Source organism: Protomyctophum bolini (genome assembly GCF_963924005.1).
Source record: "Protomyctophum bolini genome assembly, chromosome: 1".
Classification (NCBI taxonomy): Eukaryota; Metazoa; Chordata; class Actinopteri; order Myctophiformes; family Myctophidae; genus Protomyctophum; species Protomyctophum bolini.
The window spans coordinates 37,629,306-37,648,922 of record NC_137862.1 but is presented as its reverse complement, the minus strand read 5'-3'; the positions used below and the strand labels follow the sequence as shown (position 1 = coordinate 37,648,922).

General features: G+C 40.0%; 1 protein-coding gene across 2 annotated transcripts in view; it reads left to right on the top strand.

Annotated features, from left to right (window-relative positions):
- The first annotated feature begins 17,389 nt into the window (after positions 1 to 17,389).
- The window catches only part of LOC308317660 (ephrin type-A receptor 6-like), a 96,413-nt gene continuing 94,185 nt past the window's right edge, over positions 17,390 to 19,617 (top strand). For both annotated transcript variants that reach the window (XM_080766845.1, XM_080766846.1), the window contains exon 1: positions 17,390 to 17,819. In XM_080766845.1, the coding sequence (XP_080622971.1) occupies positions 17,723 to 17,819 (97 nt within the window). In that variant the 5' untranslated portion in view covers positions 17,390 to 17,722. The remainder of the gene's footprint in view (positions 17,820 to 19,617) is intronic.

The following is a 19,617-nucleotide window of genomic DNA, read 5'->3' as shown; positions in this document are numbered from 1 at the left end:
CCAGGCTAGTGTTGCATTGTTAAACCTCAATTGTCCTTTACAGCGATGGGCCGGCGTAAACATTATGTAGACAGAGTGACATATAACGGTACATAACCAGAATGACAGACGAGCACACAGCCTCATTGTAGTACTTAACACTCACACTTGGCTTAGTTTAGCTAATGCTACATGCTATCAGTGGTTCTCATAGTGGGGTCCAGAGACCCTCACGGTTCATTGAGGGGGTTCCAACTGCAACTCTGATAGTGTACAAATGGACCAGACCGATCAATTTGGTTCCATTTCTACACTCTCTGAGTTATGGTGGTGTCCTTAGATAATCAGGCACAGTAAATTGAGTGTTGCATCAACCATACCCTGCACCAAGGCTCAGTTCAGCCAGAGGGGAAACCTCTTTAAATGACATCCAGTAGGCTGTTAGGATGCAACCAGTGGGGAAAAAAGATACTCAGCCCCTAGTCAAAGTATACAGTAGATACCCCTGGTCTACTTAACCAAACTCAAGTTAAAGCTGCTCTTCTGAGGGTATATAAGTGTTATATTGTATACATACAGTACAGTCCCTGCACAGATCTTCATAACCAAACTCTTTACACTCACACTTACAGTAAAGCCTTGTGAACTCTCCTGCTCAGGCATAATAACAACAACAATAATAATAATAATAGACCTACGGTATTTCATCCCACAGGTGGAAATTGGTTTTCAGCTTCATCCAGCTGAGTGCTCGAGTGAGCACATTCCATGTTCCCAGGTAGCCTATATACTGTTGACCCTGTAGTCATGTAGGAGAAAGCTCGACAGATTGAGGTGCTTTATCTGAATTTTTTCAGCAGTCAAGTCAAATTTCCGAACTTCAAAGCTTTTTAAAGTGGAAGTGACACTTCCAGAGTGAGGCAAACGCATAAATAATAGATTATTCACCCTCAGGGAATAGGCGGGTAGAGAATCAAGAAGTGGAGAGGCCGATTAAGAATGATGGATTTCATGGCAATAATTTCTATTTAAAGCTGAAAGTTAGCAGGCAAATTCTGTTAAAAACAGTCTGCTGAGTCAAGCGTTCTGAAATGAACACTTTCACAAAGTGCTGCATTGTTTGAGAAAAGGGTTTTACTGGTTCCCTTGAAACACACTAGCTAAACAGGGTTTTTTAAGGTAAATTTAAGTGGGGTCCACTAGGTCCTTGAGGGGGATTCCAGGGGGTCCACAGCAAAATGAGTTAATAAAGCATAATAGAGCTCCGAAGAATTTTACAACACAAATCTTGCCCCTGGACCCTGGCACAAATTATTTTCAAATGGTGGTCCATGGCCAAATTTAAATTTGAAGGTCTTGACATGAAAAAGTTTGAGAACCACTGGTATAGACTAAACCAGGCACTGCGTAAAGATTTGTGTGTGTGTGTGTGTGTGTGTGTGTGTGTGTGTGTGTGTGTGTGTGTGTGTGTGTGAGACATGCAGTCATTTAAGCTTTTTCCCCCCTAATTAGTTAGCGGTGAATGGGCGATGACTCAGCAGTCAGCGTGTTGATTAGACAGGATCAGTGGCATGCCATGCTGCCGGGGAAGCCAAGGAAAACAGGAGGTGACTCTGAGGTCACAGCAACGGAGAATATAAAACGAGGCTGGCACTACGGCAGTTGGCAGCCGGGAACTGTCAAAAATGTTTCTCTCCTCTGCTCCAATTTTTTCTTCATTTTTTCTCCCTTCCTTCCCTCCCTGCATTTTCCATTTCTTTCCACTTTTCATTCCACCCCCTTTTATACTTGATGCCTTTCTCTCCCTTGCTGTGTCTGTCGATCTCTCTATTTACTGTCTTCTCTCTCTCTCTCTCTCTCTCTCTCTCTCTCTCTCTCTCTCTCTCTCTCTCTCTCTCTCTCTCTCTCTCTCTCTCTCCTTCTGGCTGACTCAGGCTTTGATCTTCCTGGTCCCAGTGCAGAGGGAGCCTTACGGCTGTTTCTTGCCTATTAATGTCTTAACTTCAGCTCTGCCTCATGCAGCAGGTCTACTGAGACCTCATATCTTCACATTGCACTCTTTAATGACAAGCCTGGGCATGCTAACATTGTGTGTGTGTGTGTGTGTGTGTGTGTGTGTGTGTGTGTGTGTGTGTGTGCGCGCGCGTGCGTGCGTGCGTGCGTTCGTGCACGTGTGTGTGCATGTCAGCATGCATGCACACGTATGAGCATGTGACAGGCATGCATGAATACGTGTTGACAGCTGCAGCCATATTGTAGAATGAAGAGTTCAAGTTATTATCAGGTAATTGTTGCTTGTATGCTGCTTTTCTATAGAGGCAACAATGGCAAGGTACCCGCCTGAGCAGTTAGTGTTGCTCAAGGACACTTTGACACTAACCCAGGGGGATCTGGGGATCTGACCGGGAACATTCTAATTTCCATGTGGCCATTCTACTTGTGGAAAGAAACGGTTACTGAGTTGGATGGTGTGTGATTTGATGCTCCGGTAACATTTTTGAGATGGAAGGAAAGGAAGGAACGAAAACATGAACGTCGTGGCTACTGGCTAGTGTCCCTAATGATGTTTTCCTTTTACAGTGCGGTGTAAAGGTTATGATTAGTTGTGGTACTTCTGTGCCAGTGATTTTCGCTAGTGTCAGACCATTGTAGCAGTCTGCGGTCCTGCAGTCAGGTTGCCTTCACAAGAGCTTTGGTACTCGTGCTACCATCTACAAATACTAGTAAAGTATATGAAGGCATTTTTTATTAAGGCAGTATCGAGAGAACGCTTAGAGGTAAAATGTAGCACTTTAGGTCATGTTTGGGTTTAAAGGAGCATTAAGTGATTTGGAAAACCCCCCGGTCCGCCCTGGTAACAAGATGTGCACATGCACACACGCACTACAGCGGGGGGACACGCAACAGGCCAACAGCACACACACCAAGGCCCGCCCCCGCTCCATCATGATTGTCGGAAGGCCCCTCTATCCTGATTGGATGAATGCTGGGCCACCTAGCCAAAAACGAAACCTACGGTTTTTTGACCCCAGGGGTTAACTGGGGACAGGGAGGAACTCCTGATATGGTCAGCACACTCTATAGTAGGCAGGATTATCACAACAAAACCAAAAAAGAAGTGATATTTGAATTAAGTGAAATCACTGAATATACCTTTAAAGTTTCTTTTGTATCATTTTGTATAATTGTAATAATCCTGTCACCCTGGGCTATTTCTGATTCATGTAATAGCCCATTTGAACTGCCATCCACATGTCACCTATATAGAAAGCATATCTCTAGTCTGTAGACTGAATTTTACAGAAATGTCCTAACAATATCTGACCCAGGGCGCCTCGATACGTCTCCGATGTGATACAATTATCACTTCAGCGGGACATTGTTTGTATGATGATTCTTGTCTTCTTGTCCAGTCTTGTCCTTGGTCAGTGAACTCACTGACTACATGGATGACAGCTCCTATATAGAGCGTCGCAGTCCCACACCCCCTACCAGGGCCCAGGAAATGATTCCCAATGCATTTTTCCCATAGACATTTCAAAAGGTATTTATTTAAAGATGGTTACGCCGTGGACAAAACTCGAGTCGTGACAACTCATGACAACAAACACAATATATAACAAAAAAAGTGTTTTTTCTTCTTTCTAATTATTTGTTCGGCCCAAAATATTGTGTTTGTTGTCACGACAAGAGTTGGCTTTGTCCGGCATAAACGTCTTTAAATAAATACTTTTTGAAATGTCTATGAGGAAAGTGAACGGAGAATCATTTCCTGGGCCCTTGTAGGGGGCGGGACTGGGACGCTCTATAGCGAGGCATTTCACTGTATAATGCACACACACTTGAGAACACCCTGTACATTTGTGAACCTTTTTACTATTCTTCTCTCAATAGAGTGATATTCTATATATCCGGCTGTCTCCTTGCTTTTCTTTCTGTCTTGGTTTGTGTTTTTGGACTTAGTCTTTATTTTAGACATATCGGGCTGTTTCAGGTGTGGTCCAAACTACAAAGGACTCCGACTACAGACAATGGCTGGGTTTCCCAAAGAAATGTTGTGTTGCACATAGCTTGTGTGCGGCCTAATTGGCTGCATGGTAGCCAGTCAGCCACACAGTCAACACAACAACATAGAAATAGACAACCTAGACTAGAGCACAGCCATACCTGTCCTCATTGCGCACGTAAGGCCTCCTGCATGAATACATTTAGAAGCAAACCTGTTTCCCTAAAGCCTCTTTAGCCTACACACACCTGTCGACATGTGGCAGTAGTAAAACCATTCGCAGAGAAATATGTGATGTGTGATTATAATTTTTTTGAGTGGTGCAACCACTCCAAGGAACAGCAATGTCCGTGTTAACATATGTGGCTATGTGACTATGTTTGTGACTTTAATGCGCTGTTGTGCCAGAAACAGAGAGAGAGAGATATTGCTGCACTGTTGCCTGCTAATGAGAGAGAGAGAGAGCAGGGGAGTTGCACCACTCAGTTCACACAGGTGTGATTTAGTGAAGAGAGAGAGCCTACTGTCAGTTGTCCAGCAGTCCAAATATGATTAAATTAAATTTCAGAGGTGAAGTGATGTCGGCAAGGTAAATGTAGGCCTATATGAAAACACTACTGTCCCATTGTGCATGTGAATTAAATGGAATAACATTCGATTGTGGGTTAATAAATATAGGCCTATACAAGGAGGTTAAATGGGAGGCTATTGTGCAGTCAAAGTTACCGATACAAGCTAGTTAATTCAGCATTTTTTTATGGTAGGCCTGAGGCCTACAATACCAGGCCTCAGGCCTACCATTGTGTGGCACATCTATGCATGGATCTATGTTCACAGTGAAAGGGGGTGTTGTTGAGAAGAACCACACGCCCACTCACTATATTTCCTTTGGGGAAACTCAGCCAATAACTATTTGAAATGGATTGCTCAGTCAGCCCATCATGAAATACATTACACATTCTGATTCACGTGCAACCAATATTCACTAAAGAATATACTGATATTAGAGTGCTTTTGCTCTTTTATGGTATCAGGTAATCTTAAACATCTTGTGATTCTGTATCCTCTCGTTTTCCACTATCTACCAAGTATATATATATATCCTTCTCATGTATATTTTTGTGAGTCTCTCCTTCACTAAGTGCTCGCTCCCCGCTTCAGGCCGTAGGGACTCGCACCACTTGATTGTGTTTTGATGTTCAGTGAAACTTACATGTGCTCCCAGCACTCATGAGCCATAACATGTACTCTCCTAACCCTTGGCTGAGAGGAAGCGCAGGGGGAGGAGAGAGTGTATTGTACAGTATTTGCTATTACTGCTATTACCTGTGCCTCCACTCACATGCAATTTTATTACAATGCTCGCAAAGACATACAGTACAAATATAGATGTGTACTATTGTGTACTATTTCCTGTAGTGATTGTCCTGAGATTGAAAGATTGGGGTTCAACTCCGTGGCCGGAGCTATGGGCCACATGACTCGGGAGCCATTGGTTCCCTTGGGCAGGTACTTCATTCTTCCTTAACCTCTGAACCCTAGCTAATCTTAACCTCTTTATGCCAAATCCAGAATCTACCCTTAGCCTCCAGACAATAATTTTTTTCATCTTTTACCCAGATGTAATAAAACATTTAATCCTTGGTTTAGTACAATTTGACTGCTCAATAATTACTTGATACACGTGAATTTCCAAGTGCAGTTTGCAAGGAGATGTATTCAGAGATAGAAACACGGCACCAGGGGCGCCTGCTGGCCTAGTGGTCCAGGCAGCGGTGGCCGAACGGTTTGCGGGGGGGGTCTTGATATCGGAAGGTCGCTAGTTCGTATCCCTGGACCGGCACGTTAAAATTACCACCGTTGAAGTGCCCTTTAGCATTGAACCCCTACCATGAAATGTTCTATGAGCAGGGCCTGGCTGTAAACAAGTTATTGAGCTTAGTCCTGTTACCCTGGGTAAACATGGTAACTTTGCTTTGCGCATGCCACAAATACAGTAGGCCCTCATTTATCAATTGATTGTAAAACCTGCACGCACACACGCAAATTGCAAGCCCAACTGGTGTGTTGTATCTTAAATATATAAAGAACGAACACCTACATGAATTAAATAAAGCTGTAGGCCTATACCCTGTCTGTTTCTCCTCTCGCCTCGCTTGCCTTTCTGGTTAGTAAACCACAGCATGCATGCAAGCCGCCTTTGTTTTAAATGGTCCCCCAAACCGTTCACACTTCACACCTATCAGCCGGGTAAATCAAAAAATCAAAATCAGAAACAAACTTACATGTGTGCACATGCAGTAAAATGCTTTAACGACATGAGATAGATACACAATTACAAACGTGCACATGCATAGATGTCAACTTATTATTTTATACAGTATATTCACAGGTTTGTATGTATAAAACAAACTGAGGCATATCAGAAGCAAGAGCAGGGTATTTGAAGATAAGTAAGGATAGAGACTTTAAAGATATTAAAGGATGTATTTGTTTTTGTTTTTGTTTTTTTTAAGTAAATTTTATTCAAAGAGTATGACCGTTTTCACAGACAGAGAATACGACACTTTGTTTTTTTTTACATTTTCCCTGTGCTTTAGACCGGTTGTTGACCTGTCTATCCAGCATCAAATGCTGGATGAGTGAGAACTTTCTCAAGCTAAATGAGGATAAGACGGAAGTTCTCATAATTGGTTCTAGTGAAAATTAGATATAGTGTGTATATCACAGATGTTTCTATTGGCATTAAAATGATGAATAAAAAATATGAATAGAGCTGGCAGAAGGCACTGAAAAGCTGTTGGGGTGGCAGTCCAAGGGTTTTAAGATGTTTTCAATCGCAGGGAGATGATTAAGCTAATTGTGTGGAAAATGTCTGTCTCCCTCCCCTAATTACATGGTCACATAAACAGTCCACCCAACACCCTCCATTTGTATTTTATTTTTAATTAACCATTTATTTTGTTTGTTTTTTCAATTCTAGTTTTCATTATTTTGTTAGTTTTTGTTATCTATATTAACCCCAATTCCAAAGTATTTGTTCTGTATGACATTATTTGAGATAAGTGAGGTTATTCTTGTTAACAGAGAGTTAATCAGGTGGAATACAACTGGTTTGCTTTGAAGGAGGAGAATTGAGGAGCCTAATATGCTCCTGACACTAAATGAAATCGATGAGCCATGAGATGGAGGCGGTCTAGAAGGAAGTGAGATAGCATGAGATGATGAGCAGTGAAAGAACATTTATATCAGAGATTGACCAAAAGGAAAATATGAAACCCAATCATTATAGGTGTGATATACTGTGTATGGTCTGAAAGTGCAATGCACTAAGGTAGACTAGGGGGCCCTAATGTGAAAAGGTGTATTGTATTGATGATGTCATGAGGTCAAAGGAGATGAAAGAGGAAGTAAAGAAATGAACACATGGTATGAAGCTGACTTGTCTGCGTGCACTTATTTCTATATGAGAATACAACACACTTTTCAAAAACAGTACCATAAGCTCAGGCCTTACCTGTTCCTGTGCATACAAACAGAAGGATATAGCAAGAGAGAGAAGACGGGGAAATCCAAGACAGAAATATGAGACGTACATGTGGCACATGAAAATATAGAGCTTGATGGAGAAGAAAGGTGAGTTGCGACAAGGTAAAACATAAATGGTTCTGTGAGATGAACTTTTCATAGAACTGGAATGTACAATTCGCCAGGCTGGTCTAAAGTGACATCATGGAGCCTCAAGAATCTTTACTTTATTTGTTTATTTAGACAGGACAATGTATATTAATAGACATAATTGCTATGTAAATACATCGGAATTAGCAAAAATGCTCATTTTCATCCAGTCCCCACCTAAAAACATTAAACAAAAGAAGCAAACATTACCTTACATTAGGAAACAAAGCATTTAAAAACATACATGCACAAGGAAAGTACAAAGGTGTAAAGTGCATCTTTTAGACTTGGACACAGGTTTGGTTGTCGAGTAACCATTTTTTTTAGATTGTACTTAAAGGATGGACATGACGTCCAATCTCTTATTGTCAGAGGTAGGTCATTCCAGATTGAACAGCCCTGAACTGAAAGGATGTTTTTACCAAAAGCGGTTTGCCGGTACGGCACTTTGCAGTCCCCTCTAGCGGTTGCCCTAGTGCTGATCCATCAATTAGACTTCATTTTTATGAATTCACTTAGGGGGCACAGACCATGTAGGATCTTGTACAGAATACTAACCTGTTTAAAAACCTTAAGATTTGCAAAACTCAAGAAACTGTACCTCTGAAGTATATTACAGTGGTGATATGAGTGGGATTTCCTATCGAACACCTTTAGCACAGTCTTGTATAGTTGTTTAATGGGTTTGAGAATTGTTATACCTGTGCAAGACCAGCTAGTTTGTGAAACAATATTCAACATGTGATAGGATCATGCATTGGAGATTAAAGTTTTGAAGGTTGAATTTGTTTGTGTTTGAAACTGTTTTCACGTTTTTTAAAGGTTAGGGTTGTGTGGCAGACACAGAAAGGAAGTTCAGCGAATTAGGGAGGGAGGGAAAGAGAGAGTATAGCTAATGTTAGATTTTCCTAATAACATATTTTGGACCATACTGTACATATTGGGTAAGCGAAACATGAATAAAGAACATGTTATGATGTTCGGGAACATCGAGTCCTACATCAGGATCCATTGTGCTTCTTTCATAATGCCAGCTCATGCTATGGGTGTTTTATGTTAACCATAGACTAAATAAATAATGGACTTACTGTAGTCACCGTGTCATCACCCATTGGTTTGTGGAGTCCTGTCTTGAAACCTTGAGTTCAGCTAAAGTGCCTGTCGCCATTTTGGCTATGGACACCATGGATCTTTTGCACCATATGTGACCTTATTTGGATAAGAGGATGTAGCTTGGGGTACGCATTGGTAATGACCCGGTCTTAATTAATGAAGAAGACAGTATAATAGCTAACTCAAGTGAGAGGTACGGTAATTTGCTCATAGACTTCTATACAATAATACTTTAAACCAGTGGAGTATAGAAAGTGCAGGTGGAGGAAGCTCCCTGCTTATGTTTACCGATAGTCTGCAGTCAGTTCTAGGAAGTCACCCACCCTCACATTAATGTTACTGTGCCCTATAAGGACATGTATGTATGCTGTACCTATATACTGTATGTAAGAAGACCTCTAAATGTTTGTCCAGGAGTGTACATGTTAAATATTCTTTTGTAGAACAAAAACCATTGACCACCACTCACTTGGTCGAATTCAATATTTTTTGCACCACACATCCCATCACGCCCTCCTCAGACACTAAAATACAATTTGTGAACCCCAAATTTGTCATGTATTAATAGTATAAGTGAAAATGGACAGGAAAGCGGGAGAGAAGGGGAGCAAAGGTCATCATGAACGGGACTCGAACACCTGGCACGCTGTCAGGCCAAAGCCTCTACTGTATGTGGCATGCACCTGGACCACTTGGCCAGCAGGCCCCTGAAATCACGATTGACCACAATATGGTCATACTGAAAATATATGACCATATTGAAACCCCCCTTTTTCAGTTTAAGAGCAAAATAAATCAACTCAATGGGAAATGTAGGGACAGGTCCCAGATATGGGTGCTCAAAGTAATAGGGTTGGCAGCAGGTCGAGGGATGGAGGTGTTATTTCATCCTTTCTCCTGCATCCCAGTTAAATTGTTCATTTGTTAAGCGGTCCACTGATGTAATTGACGATAGAAGCCTTGCACTTTCTTTTAAAATCTCAGTTTAGTGAGACAAATTGACGCATATAAAAGGCAAACTGTGAAATATAAACGTATATCATCAACAGAGGTTGACCACAAAGCTAAGTGGATCCCATCGGAACACACTCACAGTTGGTTTAGGGACTTTGCCTGTCAACCATGTTTACAACATCAGAGCCAGGCAATCATATCACATTATTCTTGTACTGTATATTACTTTATGTATTGTACATATGTATTATGTAATGATGAGCAATTGAGTTCACAATGAACCCCAATGGAAACAAGCCCCACGAGGCTTTTTGTTTTATCCTTTTAGTATAGTTTTTTTAGTAATAAAGAATTAAATCAATCAATCAATCAAACTGCCTCATCTACACAAGTTATTGTTATTTGGCACATACATTTACTACAGGTATAGGGGATGCACTTCTATTAAACACAAACAATTAAGTGCCAACAGTAATGTTTAACAAAGAAAAGTCAGCGTATTTACTGCTATGTATGTAAACTGATGCAACACACACACTATGCAAGTATGCATGCATATTCATTTCAGTTGCGATGAACTGGTAAAGTTGTTCATTAATCAACTCTCCATTCTTAGGTCAATATGGAAGAGAGATTGAACATAATTTCCACAGTGACAGGACTTGTATCCACAACCCCCCATAAATTAAGACATAGAAGCAACCAGTCTTATAATTCTTATACAGACATTAAACTCTGCAATTGCTACCTCTACCCTTACATCTAGTATCTTTAACAAGTAGCAACTTCAATAAGAATTGGCCACTTGTATACCAAATACACACATACAAGAGACAAGCTAATAATTCATTCACACATGCTTCTTAAATCGTTAATGCTTTTTTATCGCTTTACTTTTCTTCTTACTTATTTATTCATAGCCATTGGTCCCTATGCTTATATATTTCCCAATACAGAATATTTAATTAACTGCTTAGATCTTATATATATATATATATATATATACACACACACACACACACACACACACACACACACACACACACACACCGTATATATATATATATATATATATATATATATATATATATATATATATATATATATATATGCCCAAAATAGGGACACCAGGGTTAAATTGTTAAGAGGTATTAAAAAAAAGGTTTTGTCTCTGTTTTTGCAATTAATTCTGACTCTCACTTTGCACCTGCCATCTTTCATTCCTCTCTTTTTCTCTTTCCTGAACTAGTCCAGTCCATGTCCTCCTTTCTTCACTGCCCCCTGCCTCCTCCCCATTCTTCACTCTTCTGCATGACCAACTTTCTGTCAGCCCTTAATTGTGTTTTGATGTTCTTCTAGAGCTGCAATTGAGCGCCATTCATGCTTGCCAAAACAGAAAAGAATAAGATATTTGTCAATTCACATCTTTGTTATGTTGGTCTCCTCTCTGTCATTCCACCACAGCCTAATTAATACTTGAAAATAATATTTCTACTGTGATTTTAAGTGATAAGTGATTGTTGTCCCATGCCCACGAGTTTAAGAAATACTATACTTTAATTAGGATTTATTTCCCTTCTCCACAGGTGTAGCTGTCCATTTCAACCCACACTTAGCCTCGGTACCCAGGCTTTCATTTTATCCCACACTCAACTCTTTTCCAACGGTCTCTCTCCCCTTACTTCTCTTTTTTCACTAGAAGACTTGAGTGGGTGTGCAATGGTGCAGAAACATCAATGTAGGATGAGGCCACAGACCTCCCTTCCCCTCTGGGACCCATGTCACATGTAATCACTGTTATTTATAAGACAAACACACAGTCAGACAGACAGACAGACAGACAGGCGCGCACATGCAAGCACGCACACACACACACACACACATACACACCGTCGTACCACTCAACTAAACTCAGCTAAGGGAGTAAATATTTGTGCTGCGCAAGCTCAGGCTGAGGAAAGCTCCTCAACATAGCACTTGCCACCAACCATGAAATATTCAAAGAAGAGGGGAGAGAGAGAGAGAGAGAGAGAGAGAGAGACCCAGCATGTAGAAGGAAACAATGGTTGGAGGTGCACAGGAGTAAGGAGGGGTTAGGAGAGCTGAGGAAAGGAATTGAGGGAGATTATGTAACGTTCAACACAGAATGGTTGGTTACAGAGTGAATGACAAGGCTGAAAAGGATCATGGAGAATAAAAAATCATACCCGTGTGAAGTGAGGGGTGCTAATATATTCTTCTAATAGAGCACCGAAGTCCTGACGTAACTCGCTCATCCCGACGATTCCCCTGGTTCGCGGAAGTAATTTCTCTATGGAGAATAACATGGGGTGATATTAATATCGTCTACTATAAGCGTTGGTGGTCCAAACATAAACAAGCTGTCTCGGCGTTATTGTTAGGGAGATGTCTCTGTATCGTTTGCAACAGTCAGTCACTCATATATGATACAGTCTGCTTCTAGCGAAAATCTAACTAATTCAGCAGCAGTAACATTAGCGTTTTCTCTCAGTCAGTTGATTCTTCATATCCATATGAGTGAAGCGGCCGGGGTGACATGTTTATTTTTCAAACACAGTTGTTGCCGTGCCTTAAACTTGTTTTACACAGTCAATTCTTCAGTGTACCTTCAGTTGAATTTCTACATTAATTTCTACTCCTTGCGAGGACCCGGATTTGAATCTGACTCCTGCTTTTCTTCTACAGTATATCTCCTCTTTCTATGTCTTTGGTTTCCTGTCTACGCTGACCTATCTTGAATAAAGCATAAAGAATGCCGAAACAAATGAATAAAATAATGATAAAAGAAGATGAAATGAAAACAGGTATACGCTGGAATTAATAACCTGAGATTTGTTCTTAGTCAGAGTTGCCACATGCCTCAGATCCTCTGGAGGTATGTTCCGACTATGTGTGGTATAATAAGTTGCGTTGCCTCACCGTGTCTTGTTTTAACTCTGGGAACAGTTAGTGAACCAGTCCCAGAAGACACTTCTCAGGGTTTCATAATGTAATGCAAGTCATGGGATAGGGACTTATTCCAAAAGGTAAAGTAGCTAGAGCTATTTAACAATTTTCCAATTTTGTATACTAAAGTTCCAATTTTGTATACTAAATACAAGGTAAGTGTAGCCTTATACGAAATACATTTGCACAAGGCTTGTGCTAATGTATGACCCAAATTAGTTATTAAAATAGTAATTTCAGTGATTTCAGTGAATGGTACATTCAGAGGTTGATCGTTGGATTCTGAATCCATTTCAAGTAGTCCGGCAGTCGAGGTGGACGAGTGGGAAATTTGGTATATAGTCTTTTTTATTGGTCTAAAATATTGTCTATATACAACATATATTCATGAATCCACTTGCTGACCGGCTGTCACTATTGGGCAATTTTGCCCAAATGTAGCCACTTTTTTTTATTTGTCACGACGTCTATGGCTTGTTTTTTTGTGCAAAACTAATGCTTGGAATGGATTTAGAATCATGAAAACCCCCTAGTTTGACATGTCACATGCTACTTAAAGCATAAGGAAAGTTTGTAATTTTTGACAATTTTGCTTGCCATAGGATGTTAATGGTAGGGTCACAAGAAACCCCAATACAAAGAATTGCCCAATAGTGACAGCCGGTCAGCAAATGGATTCATGAATGTACGTAGACAATATTTTAGGCCAATAAAAAAGACTATATACTGTACCAAATTTCCCACTTTAAACAAGAGAAGCCTGTCGGCTGCCGGACTAAAGCATTCGTTTTTGCACGAAAAACACTCCTTGGGCAAAATTTGGCCTTAGCCACTTGCCCAAATGACCTCATTACATTTGTGATGACCGCATCACATTTGTGATGACCTCATCACATTTGTGAAGACGGCTATGGCCGTTTTAGCAGAAGGAGTGTATTTTGTGCAAAACTAATGCTAGTTTGACATGTCGCATGCTACTTGAATGTTTTTGCCTTATATGGGTTTTCAATGGTACCCCATTTTAATATGTTATTTGGATGACCCTGAGGATCATAAAAAACCTACTATTGCTATTTATTTTGCGTCAAACCTTAGATTGACTAGCCTATAGGTAATTAAATGACCCCATGCAGCAGCCCTGAAGTTTCCTCCAAGCATTATCACTGTCACCCAACATTCATAACCTCCCTATATAGTATATACCATGAAGCACACGCTTTAATCAAACAATAGTGCTAGAGGGCACAAGGGAATAAAAGGTTACAAATGTTCATTTGTATTGGAAAGAGTTACTCTGGTATTATTCAATATAGAGCAGCATATTTTGCAATATCAGTTCTAGCAGAGGGTTGAAGTAATGAAATGTGACATACTAATTAGGGAACATAATTGGTCCTTAGTGACTTGAAGCAGTAATAACACTGTTGTGTTCCAAAATACAATCGAGTGAATGTTTGTGAATGATTAATGATGGAATACTGGCTCTTCCAAGCACATTGTCTAACACTAAAGAAAATATCCCCTTAATTGTTACAAGTCTCACACCTGCGTATACTGAAGCCAAAGTAAAAAATCTAACTAAAGTTATTAACCCATTTTGGGTGGGAACCCCTTTTGGTGTTTTAAGCATTATGTTATACTTAGCTATTGAAAAATAGCATATCTACAAGCTTGTAGGTCTGCTATTTTTTGTAAACCACTGATAAAAAAACATGAGGTTTTTCAGAAATAAAGACGTCAGGCCAAAATGGGTTAATGGCATCATTGGAAAAATAAAGCAATATCACTATGGAAGAGGTACTGAACTGAACAACTACATCATACATAACGTGCAAAACCAGTGGTGCAGCCAGCTTTGTTACGAGAGTGTTGCAAGGATTGCAAGAGACGTGTCACTTAACCTCTCCGCTGTCCATGGTGCTGAAATACTTGCCTCATTGTGTGGTGACAGAAAACAAACGTGTGTGATGCAAACTTGTATTTATTTTCTTCAAAATTGTATAATTAAAAACATTAAACAGATAGGCTATAGGGATACAGATGATGCTGTACAAAAACAAGAAAATTGTGGGTAGGCTACAACATAAAGAAATAAAAAAGATATTTCACTTTACAGTATATACTCAGTCTTATTTGATTTTCCCCCCCTTTTTTTGTCTCCTCCGTCCTCCATGGAGTCCTCATTATTTTCCAAACAAATAAATAAAAATATAATTACGTATTAGAAAGACAGTATCAGTCACCAGAAAAAAGACAGGTGTTTTTGATGAATCTATCATGAATATCAAATATCTAAATACTGAATCGAGCAACTTAAAAACTGTCCGGGGTGTTCACATATAAGACTGAGTAGACGATGAAATGACCTAATGTTTTTTTTTTAAGTGAAATATCCCTTTATTCATAATAATTATCTTAAAATAGCTCATTGTGGGCTTGTAGTTCGATGCCTGAAGGCCAGCAGTGACCAAAACGTTGCCTCTAAAATAAATGTATTCTCTTGTACCGAGAAGATCCACAGTGTGTGGGCATATTTATCTATTTTATTATTGATGTGCACTTGCCTACGCACCTGCTCCTAAACCTATATACTCTAAGTGTGCGAAAGCTTTTCTATACAGTGGGATTGTAGGGGATCAGCATTGGCAATGGAAACAAGTACGGTTAATTTAGTTCTTGTAGTCATAAATAACCTACAGTATAGTAGGCCTACCTAAATCCTATGACATCTGAGCTGTGACCTTGGAGGCCTGGTGGTCATTATTTTTTTTATTTTTTTTACTTTACTCAAGTATTTCCAAATTTCTACTCCACTACATGTCAGAGACAAATATTTTGACTCCACTACAATTATATGAAAACTTGAATTACTAGTTATCTTATAGTACTATTTTTATTATTATACAAAACATACATTACAAATGGGACATTCTGCATATTGAGTGCTTTCTACTTTTAGTAGGCCTAGGCCTATGTTTTAATAGATACCAATACTTTTGTAATTTTTACACAAGCACATTTTGAATTCTGGACATTTACTTGTAACAGTATTTCTACATCTCAGTAGTGATACCTTTACTCAAGTGAGTGAGTACTTCTTCCACCACTGATTATAAGCTGTCCACTGAGGATCCCACTGGGCTGGTATTAGCACTCTGTCATGTCCAGATCAGAGTTCACACAGGCCATTAGACAAGACAGGCAGGGGTGTGTGCAGTGCAGGGCGCAAACTGTCTCGGTGTCAGGATCACTTTGTCCTGCTGCTGCTTTTATCGCTGTGGCCAGCCCACAATTACTTTTCAACGATTTCCTGCTGCTTTCAATGAGCATTGCAGCCACTGCAGTGACTTGTGGAACTTAACATGACATAGGTATACACAAAGATGTTTACTTTCAATCAATTAACAGGGCCAGTATAAGGCCTACTGTAGATAGATAGATATATAGCTCAGCTGGTCCATAGCCTTAAGGACTTCTCCTTCCCTGAGGCCATACCAGAGCATTTTATTTTCTTTTGTTATACTATAGATATACCCAATATACTTCCTTAATGTCAACGAAGATTCGGCACAAACAAGGGACTAAATTCATTTCGTTCCTATGCCACCAAAATGTGGAACGCCCTACCAACAGTCATTAAGACATGCGAATCCCTTGACTTGATCCCCCACCTACCCTTTTTTCCCCTCACAGTATTTTTCCCCCTTTTTACCTCCTCTATGATGATTTCCTGTTTTTATATATAGAAGTGTATATTTGTACGTCTCTAAATGTTATGATGAATTGAAAATGGTAAAATTGACAGTTTTTGTATTGAGTTGTATATTTGAAATGTACTGTAATTCTGCAAACTGTTAATCAGAGCGGTCTGTATTGCTTTTTATTGACGGTTTAGAATATATGATACAATTGTATCAGTATAGCCTATAAAGAGATACATTTTTTAACAAGCTTTTATTCCTTAGTTAAGGACTCAATGTTGTGTGTGTGTGTGTGTGTGTGTGTGTGTGTGTGTGTGTGTGTGTGTGTGTGTGTGTGTGTGTGTGTGTGTGTGTGGGGGGAGTATTAATTAATTGAATATGAAGGACCCAACAAGGCTTTCTTGGGTTATAAAAAAATCCTCTAGCAGACCTTGTATTGTGTAGGCACTGCAGTATACTTTCCTGTGCTTTTTTCTGCAAACTGTTGAGTTGCCTATTTATTATTCAATCAATCAATCAAAGCTCACCGCCTAAAGTACAATATAAGTTCCAATAATAAATATATGAATATTTATGTAGGCTATAGCCTATGTGTTTATTTACAACAAAGAAATCTCCAGTTTCAGCGTGTGAAAAACTTAAATCTGCGCAGAGCACCATGCAGGGACAGAGGGGGGAGACCGAGAGATATGGATATACATAACGGCGATAGAGACAGAGAGAGGCGCACGCCGCACTGGTTTGAACCTAAGCCGACTCGACTCGAGGAATCTTCAAAGTTCAAATGGACAAGATCAATCATATCCGGAGAGAAAACTAGGCTATGCCTACTGTAGCCTACGAGGTATAGACATCCGCACAAACGGGATGTCTGGGTGCATAACCGAAGTTCGCTTTAATATAGCCTGTAGGCCTACAGTTATTGGAGAGTCGGTTACATTCGACGGTTCACCAACTGACCAACATAACTGATTTGCGTACGTACCGTGTATCGGGGTTAGTCGTTGAAGATTGAAGTGTGCCATAGGGTGCGCACCGATTTATCTTGAACTTGCTCCAGCTCATACACAGACAACGGCGCACCGACCACGGTAATCACTGCCGCTCACTGGTCGTGTGCGCAATGGCTCGGCGTTCCAGTCTCCTTCCTGGCGGGGATCGGGATGGTGATGATGGTTGGAAAACCAATTTCTAAGGATTCCACAGCATCGCTCTGAGCTTGGATTAATTACGGAAGCTACAGAAGCATATTTTCAACTAAAATCATTCTAGTTTGGCTGTTTGGGGATCTCTGTCCAGCAAGACTTTAGCATTAACTCACTGGATGTTCGATTCAAACATGTCGAGTGGAAATTATTACGTAATTTTCTTCTTCTTAATTAAAAGTATCTTGTCGGACCCTGCAGGTATCACAAACCAAGGTGAGTTTCAAGGGCATAGAACACATAGCTATATATAGCGATACAAAGTGACACTCCTACTATACATTTTACTTAGTTTGCAATAGTTTGAAGCTAGGCTACCTGTAACATGGTATAGCCTACATTCGTCATTATAAGTCTAACTAGCCTATATACCTGCCAACTCTCCGTCATTGACTAACGCCGCAATAGAACTGTCAATTTACATTCTTCAATGTTCTATGGCTATACCAAATTACCAATTCACTTGAGATTGCAGAGAGATGGGCTACTGGAATGAATCACCGTGCAGTGTTATAGTTCAAGAAAAGTATAGCAAGCCTAACTTGATTTTCTTTGGTTACAATTAAGTGTTAGCTCTATATTCTGATAATACTCATAGCCTACAGAGTTTGTTCTGTTGTTCAGTAACAGCTACAGTATGGGGCCGTATCCTCTCTTATTTAACAGTAAATGCATTTTCAGGTCGGAATACCAATTGTATCCATTCAGATTCAAATTAAACAAGTGAAATTGGAATTGATGACAGAGAAATTAGCAGGCAAAATTGGAACTGGAGCACAATAAAATGCCGATAAATGTGTATACTCTTTCCTCATTGGCTGAAATGTTGTCACCTGGAGAGACAAGGAGACTCCTACTGAAAAATCTATATGCAATCAGAATTAAGAATCAGTTGCTTTAACCTTTCACTTATACCTTTAAATTAAATGTGATCATTTTAAAATCGTTTTCCTAGGCCTACTGTTTGCATGTGTTAACTCCCTCAGTCATACTCATATAAAGTAGGCTATCTTGGTCTTTCTTGGAACAATGCTACAGAAAAAATACTAAACAAAAAGGGTTATTTTTCACAAGTTCTACATAGCTTACTTCAAGCATTGTTCATCAATATATCTGGTAGGCTATGAGAGCGAGTTTAGCATTACATTTAGATAGACATTCCTCTACATGTTTTCAGAATATCCTCCCTTGCACATGCACATGCACACATACAGGTGTTAAGTAAGCAGTTGACATCCAACTGTAAAATCTCTTGACATTTTCCTTGAATTGTTTGCTGAATTCCGTTTAAAATGCCTTTCAAAAGGACAAATGTCTGACACTTTTATAAAGGGCTATAACCCCTTCATAATCTAAATGTCACATTCTTCAAATAATTTGCGTGTGTGTGTGTGTGTGTGTGTGTGTGTGTGTGTGTGTGTGTGTGTGTGTGTGTGTGTGTGTGTGTGTGTGTGTGTGTGTGTGTGTGTGTGTGTGTGTGTACGTGCGTGTGTCTAGGGCGGCTATGCATAATGCTTTACTTTAATAGTAGCATGACAGCTGAGCAGAATGAAGGCCAAATGCTCAGAGGGGATTCATACCTGTAATAAATAAATTCTGTGTAGTCCTACACTCTAGAACAGGGATACTCAAATAGATTTACCTGTGGGCCACATTACAAAAATGGCAAGGGGCCAGGGGCCAGTAGATAAAATGACGACATTAATGATACTTGATAACTTCTCTCTTTCAATTGCTTTATTTTCGCAAAATGTATCAAAGTACAATGTGCAAGCTGTCTGCCTGCCTGTCTATGAGTAGCTGTCTGTCTGCCTGCCTGCCTGTCCAATTGTCCATGAGTAGCTGTCTGTCTGCCTGTCTGAGTAGCTGTCTGCCTGCCTGCCTAATTGTCCATGAGTAGCTGTCTGTCTGCCTGTCTATGAGTAGCTGTCTGCCTGCCTGCCTAATTGTCCATGAGTAGCTGTCTGTCTGCCTGTCTATGAGTAGCTGTCTGCCTTCCTGCCTGTCCAATTGT